The 8,364-nt window shown below is 31.3% G+C and overlaps 1 protein-coding gene across 1 annotated transcript; it reads right to left on the minus strand.

Moving 5' to 3' along the window:
- Positions 1–629: 629 nt before the first annotated feature.
- On the minus strand, positions 630–4,123 carry LOC132742728 (uncharacterized). Its single transcript, XM_060731194.1, has 4 exons — positions 3,992–4,123; positions 2,092–2,256; positions 1,447–1,606; positions 630–1,063 (listed from the first exon to the last, which is right to left on the minus strand). Exons 1-4 carry the CDS (start codon positions 3,992–3,994, stop codon positions 975–977), a joined length of 417 nt encoding a protein of 138 aa, XP_060587177.1. The 5' UTR covers positions 3,995–4,123; the 3' UTR covers positions 630–974.
- Positions 4,124–8,364: the final 4,241 nt, after the last annotated feature.

The raw sequence follows: 8,364 nt of genomic DNA on the forward strand, positions 1-8,364 counted from the left end.
TCCATACGAAACAAAAACTCCATAGGTTAACTATACCAATTGCTAACAGAGTAAAAATTTAAAAAAAAAATTAATTTCTCTTTATGCCAAGGATGTGGCTTTTTTTTTGGAAACTTGTAACAAAATACCAAAAACAAAAGTTTTTGAAATATAAAAATGGAAGCATTTCGGAGTCGAAATGGGCTTTATTTGGTTTAGATGCTAGATACGAACTTGCCATTTTACTTTACAACGAAAATATATCAGTATCTGTTATTTATCTTTTTCATATGAAACTCAAATAGTTAGTAATATAAGTAACGTGATAGATAAGCGTTAAAATGTAAGCTGAAATATGCCACCATATCTTGATTATATGTTGTTTTTAGTTAGCGGGTGTAAAAATTAATGATCGTACTCATTAATTGCAAGTTTAACAATATTCCGATGGACATATATATTGGACAGACGGGTGCACTCTTCTATCTATGATATGGTGACGAATTTTTTTTGTTTAAATCAAAGCATTTGGCTCACATTGACATTAACTCACTTACCTGCTTTAGCAAATATAAAAGAATGGAACTGCTTAAAAAAGTAAAATGAATTTCTTTAACGGAAGATTAAGATCTATATAGACAAAACACTAATGTATATATGGTTATTTATTTATCAATTACGATGTTTCTACTATACATAATAAATGATGGTTATGAAACTAATAAATATATATGAATCTAAAGATATACTATGCTTAAATTTGATATTGGAAAATATTTACAATTGCTGCACAGTCACTTTGTAAATAAAAATAACAATTTTTGTATAGATTTCAATAAAATTATGTCGCTAAAATATTTAAACAGGATGCATGGAAACTAAAACGTCTTGAACTATCCGTTGAACTTGGTTAAAACATTGTTCTCTGTTCCCACTTTTTAATATTATCTTTAGTGTTTGATGCTATAATTGTTCTTACTTGACTAAAAAACAACTTAGTTTATGTCGTAACAGCAGCCGTAACACTCACTTACTAGATGAGGAATGGCGGCACAGAATTCGGCAAGGGTTATTGGTCCGTCAACTGCAAGAAATGACAAAACAAAAGAAATAAATTACATGTCTGTAAATATTCAAATGACACCTAAGTGTAAACGAAGAGTATTACGGTTAATGTCACTATAACTTATGATTTTGTTATAATTGCATTCAATTGTTCCAATCTTGTTTATTAGCATAATAAATAAACGCCGGACTCAAAGAAAATATCCACCGTTAATGTTTCAACGGAAAAAAATGAGGGTGTTTTTTTACAATTCCAACAGTTGTTACAATTTATCTACAAGTTAACATTTTCAGTTGTCAATTATTAGTCGACGACAACTATGAGAGTCGATCATTCAGCTTCAATTCTCGAACAATACAGTATATTTCAGGTACGAAGATTGTATGTAAACGATTACAGACCATCTATTGAGTGTATGAAGGCGAAAAGATCACTCGTTTCCTTTTTCACACCAAATATAGATTCGAGTTCCTCTCTAAGGATAAGTCCGTCTCCATCAATGTCGTAGGTTTCAAATACGCATGGATTATCTTCAAGCATTATGCTAAATTGTGTTCCAATCTTAAATAAGATTCAACGCATACGATTGAAAAAATCAAACAGGTGAAATAGAATTACGACATTGACATTTGGTCATTTAAGTACGGTTACTATTTATTAGTATGTTGTTTTGTTCACATTTTGAATTAATACCATAATGTCACACAGAGAGATACAAATATAAATGAATACAAAAATAATTTGTTAGGAAGCTTTTGTGTAAAGCAAACAGTTCGTTACTCTTGCCAATTATCTTTACATAATACATCGAATTCACTAGTTTCTCAAACACAACATAAGACATGGTCAATCTGGTTTATTTAAATTTTCAGATGATTATATTATATATTATTCATGTTTAACATTATATATAGTAGTTATAGCTATTTGTGTTAAAAATTAGATGATACATATCCTATCATTTTGTATTTGCATAAATGCATATGAATTTTTGTTTGGAAATAGGCAAATAAGGATTAATATAATGAATAAAGTGGTATACACACCCTTTTGAGAATTTCTGTTTTCGTCACATTCCTGGGATCTGCAGATCTACGCTTTCTCATATTACAGGAACTATTCTCTCCAGTTGTAGAACAACTTTTATCACAGCAGCTTGCCTCCCATATACCGTAAAAAAGAACGAAAGCAAGTAACAAAATTTTAACGTCCTGAAAGAAAGAATAATAAAAACAACTTAGATATAATTAAGGTACGAGCATGTAGTTCATGTATTTGGGTATTCAGGCACCTTAATTAATTCTATAATCACACAAGTTGAATAAGATATTTATCACATGCTAAAACGATTTCAAACTTTATTGTTTCATCTTTGGCTAATCACACGGACAACGACAAACTGTAAATAATGATATTTCAAGACATTGATAAATTGTACAAATGGTACAAAATCAATAATATGCCCTTTACTCCAGAAATCAAAACGTATGGTGACAGGAAATAGACCAAAAGTAAAAAGAATTAGAAAAAAATGTATCTTACGATAAATGAAATAGTTCATCATCAAGCAGTGATGTGACTATTTGCATAGATAACACCTTAAAATGGAACTTCCAAATTGACAAAAGTTGTAAACTAAACAAAAACGGAAAAAAATATTGCTTTATTGAAAAGATATCCTGTCTTTTTGCACTTAGATATAAAATTAATGTTTTACAATGCATGTTAATGCATTGTTGACTATTGATGAATTAAATGTAATAATTGGAACAAAATTTACATAAATAATGTTTGTAAAATACTAAAACGAATTGTTTAAACCATTTTACAGCAACCACAAAGATAGCCGTCAATGGAGCTATTCGACGCTCTTAACTGGTTACCATTTCTTGACAAATGAAAATATTACACAGTGGTTCTTGTTTTTAGAACTTTAGATAACATAAAATCAAGTTTTATGACAGGATTGATGACGTTATCAAACGAAAAATACACAATTTAAGATGTAGCTCACGAAAAGATTTTGTATCATTCGAACAAAGTATTTTAAAAACACATTTTCTGATCATGACGGTAACATTTGGAACAGTATACCTTTAAAAAATTGTTGGCAACCTGAAATAATTTAAATAAAAATACAAAACATATTGTTGTGGGAGACACAGGCAAAAGTTTCATTTCTTCGTTTTGAATTTTCCGTTCATTATTCTTTAAATGTCCTCAAATATACTATGCAGTCAAAGGAACAAAACTTTTCGCATTAAAAAGAATAAAATGGTGGTTTCGAAACTTGACCCGCGTGGGTCAGGTTTGAGCATTAATATTTCACAATAGTTGTCAAAGTGGACTCTGGAACATTAAAGAACATTTCAAATGAATGATTTAAACTTGTTTCAATCATACAATATCAAACATATCCATTATTGTAACGTCGAGGGTTTGTTGAAGTCACATGACTTGTTTTAAAACTACTCATTGATATTCAGTCGGCGTCAAAATTTCGCTTAAAATATATAGATATAAAACACGAAATATTATGAATTAATACAGAAATTAATGCTGGAACTTTTAAAAATGACATTTTATCGTAATTTCAATACATAAGATCACTTTAATATTTTTGTCATTAATTTGCCTGAGAAACTCTTTAATAAGCATCATCATCATCTTCATCATATTATTATTATTATTATTATTATTATTATTATTATTATTATTATTTTGTACTCAATAACTTTCTGTTCAAAGATTGATAAAAGATGAACCACTATATGCTGAAATAAATATAAATTGTTATGAAAGGATTTTTTGCATAAGTGAGTAAAGTTACCGGCAAACGAAGAACCGATTTGATGTTTCCGACAGATTTGAGTTAGAAAAAAAATATTTTCACAACACTTCAGATTTAATGAGAAAAATACAATGGAATAAAACGCAATAACCTACCATTTTAACACCGGAATATGGTATCCTATTTATACACTATGATTCTGTGTGCTTTTCACACGCAAATTATGTACGAGGAAAGTTTGTGCATCATATCCTTTTATAGTTTATATGTACGAAAGGAGAAGGAAGTTGATCAATTAATTATCACGTGACTCATTCCAATGCTAGTGAATGTTTTCCTTGCATGGTACATGTTAAATAAGTGATAATTTACCTTTTTCCTGATTAAGCGGAAACAATTGACAAAATACCACAAGATGTAATCTGCTTATGCACAAAGATTATAGTTTAATTCACTATAAGACAAGCATTTTAATTTAATTTTTTTATCATAATATTGAGAAATAAATACTCATTAGCCCATGAGAAAAAGAAGGCTATCTTTAAGTCGACGCATACTTGTCTTTTCAGATACCAATCAACAATGCTTTAGCATTAAACGTATTCTAATATTGTAAAACTGACAAAAAAAATTTAAATACAATAGAAACATAATTTGCAAGACTGTTGGTAATGCATCTTGACCTTACGAGAGTAATTTATTTTCTTATATGTAATGTCTGCAAAAGTGATTTGTTAAATCACATTGACAAATAACAGACAAATAATGTTAAATGTTGAATTCTGCTAAAGCCGGTGCTAGGAAAGTGGTCGGTAGCAAGCCATTAACAGATTTATTTAAATTGAGCCTGCACCATTTTAAATTTTCCATTTTGGACTCTTTTGGAACGCAGATATAGACTCCAAACAGAAATGTAGAGTGATATATATTTTGAACAGAAGAAGTAGAATGCTATTATTTTGAACAGTAAATATAGAAAAACTTGGAAAAGCGCGAAGATATTGCTATAAATTTAGTACAACCCAATTAGATAGTCAAATATTTTGGTTTTTGGCGCGGTGCAACAAATACATATTGCTTTTGACTTTGGACCACAAAAGTACATTTACATTACATGTACCCGATTGCTGTTCACTAAAATGCAATCATGGAGTACTTCAAACTTTTGGAATAACAAATAAATATATCAATAGACATGAAACAAAAGTTTGTAATGTACTACAAAAGTTGTTAATGGAACAGCAAAGTGTTTTTTTTTCATTTATAACATAAAGACTTGGCACTGCAAAAATGGAGTGTTGAAGAATTTGAACACCAAAAGCAAGCAAGGAAGAGTTGATTCCAAACGGAATTTTTAATTGCTTTAAAACATGTAAATGGAATTTATAAAAAAATAACAAACAAAAAATGCTCCCAATTTTCTTTTTTCTTTTTTTCTTGAATATCTGGAGAAATGGGTACCTCTCGAGAAGTATGAATTAAAAACTCAAAATGTTTATAACACTACAGTCTTGATATGACTGAGGTTTTTTACGAGAGACTATGCAGGTTGCAATTCCTCCCATAACCCACCATCCACTCCCACTCAACTAGCACTGGATAAACACATGTTGTATATTCGACAAAATAAACTATTGGAATGAATGACCTGAAGGACCTGAGAAAATATAACACTGCTTTAGCTTAAAATTGGAATGACATGAAGACATTTTTTAGATTAAGCTAATACAAGCTATACATATTTACTTTATCTTTACATCAAATTCTATATTCTGCAGGTTTATTTCAAATAACGCTTTCAGTGCTTTGATTTTGTGAGGATGAGCTGTGATTTATATAAAGTAATAGAAAGACATTTCAAAGCTGTTTTCCGCGTTCAACTTTTCCTCCATTATCAACTTATTCCTTATCCGTTATGATTGGCTAGGATTTGAAAGTAGATAGTGTTTCACTAGAAATAAAATATGTATGTCGTGTAATTTCATACGAGTTTCCTGTTAATTTTTAATTAGGTGTTAATATGCATTTCATTTTCCTCTTTGATTTTCAAATATCAAAGTGTCCCTCTACTAATGAGAAGGCTTGAGGATATCATCTGGGCACGTTGCGGTTACACACGTTTATTACAAATTTGGCTACAAAATGTCAAGTTTACGTAATGATCAAGATTTACTTAAAATATTCACCAGTAAATGTTTTTAAAAGGCTCTCCTTTACAAACATTCAATCTGTACATTTTTTTTGTTTATTTCGATAAAAAATGTGTTAAAATATATCAGAAATGCTCAAATTATATATAGATCACAATTAAATTAAAGTTTTATTTTAAGTTTATGTCTAAAAAGTATCTTTAAAAATATCAAGGAAAATTCTCTTTGTTGCACATTTCTCAAATTTGGTTTTCTCAATCTATACGAGTATACAAAATACAAAACCCATGATATATATATATTTCTTTGAGAGAATAATTTTAAGTGCCTGACTTTTTTATAAACTTGTGTGCTTCAAAAAATAAACGATTCTGATGTCACTAATCTTTCTTTCTACCGTCAACCTGAAATCATTATAGGAATTTCTGAGGGTCTTGGGTAGAGTAATTTAATGTTGTTTTTTTTTTGTTATTAAACCTCCAATATTAAGCTTTGTTCAATCAATTAAAATTCAAAATTCGTTCGGTTTTGAGCATTTTGTATTTCCCAAGTTGTTGGCCCCGGAAAAATAAAACTCATACATAAAACATGTATAATTGGATAAATACCGCCTAAGCACAAGAATTTAATGTGTGTTTTGTATTAAATATACATCATGAATCTGTTTTAAAAGTTTATGCCATAATATCGTCAACGCACGTTTATTTCGTGTTGTAAAGTCTGCAGAGTCCCTCGGAACTGTTGGAGCCATCGCCCTACCGGGCTCGTGCACCAACCGTTCCTCGGGACACTGCAGACGTTTTAACACGGGAAATTGTGCGTTAACTCTATAAAATAACTGTATTTCATCAATTGTTTAGATTTGTACTTATTTCAATAAGATGATTATGATGACCCTAGACAACGCACCTAAGATACGTTGTTGTGAAAAGGTCATAATACTTTATGCACGGAGCTATTTGTGTGTACACTTTTTTGTCCATGGACCCAATTTTGATCAATTAATCCCTTCGATTCACAGCTAAAATAATCGGAACCAAACTTCCTTCCGATTTCTTTTATGTAAAGTCATAAATTGGTTTCCTCTTCGCATGTCATATACATACGGTGGCACAAAGGTTACATGGATGTGTTTTCATTTATCTCGTGGCCACGAGATACTATGTCGTGGCCACGAATTACTAAGTCGTGCCCACGAGATAGCTAAGTCGTTGCCACCACATAGTATCACGTGGATGAGTTACTCAGTCGTGGCCACGAGATAGCTAAGTCGTGGCCATTTGATACTATTTCGTGGCCACGAGTTACTAAGTCGTGGCCACGAGATACTTTGTCGTGGCCACGAGATACTATGTAGTGGCAACGAGATACTATGTAGTGGCCACGAGATAAATAACCAATCAGATTACACCATTTATATGAATTGTCCTAATTAAACAGACATGTGCTATAGTACAAGGATGCCGCTTCTTCACCAGCCTGTAAAAGTGCCATTTATACAACTTATTGACTGGTCAATAATTTTACATTAAGCATCACTGTGACCCTGATTTTTTTACCCATTGACCTCGAAATTATTAGATATCATCAACTGATCAGTAGCAATGATATTTCTGGGTTATATAAACCATGGCTTATCATTTTAAATTATTCATCAGACAAGGATATTACCTGATAGGCTATCTACTGTCCATGGGCAATGTCCCTTCCAAATAAAATAAACCAGGACTTATTCCTTCTCATGTTATCGTATTAACAGGTCGAACAAACTGACCAATTCGATCACAACATTGCCCAAACAAAAAGCTATAGTCAAAATAATGTATGATCGGCCTTGGAAGGTAAGTTTCTAATTTGATCCTAAAGACAAGTTGAAAGTGAATATCTTCGGTATTTTCAAAGATTAATGTTGCATTAACCGTAGTTAGACTTAATAACTCGTGGCCACGACATAGCATCTCGTGGCAACGACTTAGCTATCTCGTGGCCACGACTAGTATAGTAACTCGTGGCCACGACATAGTATCTTGGGCCACGACTTAGCTTTCTCATGGCCACAATTAGTAACTCGTGGCCACGACATAGTATCTCGTGGCTACGAGATAAATAAAAACACACACATCACCTTTGTGACACCGTATATACATGAATGAGAACGAGAACAAGTTTCACATATACAGCAGTCGTGTAAATAAAACTATATTAACGATTACCAAATGAAAAGCGGCGTTACAATCGTGCAGTATTATAAAACATTTAGCATTGAAGGTACATAAGCAAAATAAATCCGCTAGGCATTGATGGTACATAAAGCAAAAACGTTCCACTAGGCATTGATTGTACATAAAGCAAAAAAGCTTCACTAGGCATTGATGGTA

This window comes from Ruditapes philippinarum, unplaced genomic scaffold (genome assembly GCF_026571515.1).
Source record: "Ruditapes philippinarum isolate M1 unplaced genomic scaffold, ASM2657151v2 ctg2406_1_1_1_1, whole genome shotgun sequence".
Taxonomy (NCBI): domain Eukaryota; kingdom Metazoa; phylum Mollusca; class Bivalvia; order Venerida; family Veneridae; genus Ruditapes; species Ruditapes philippinarum.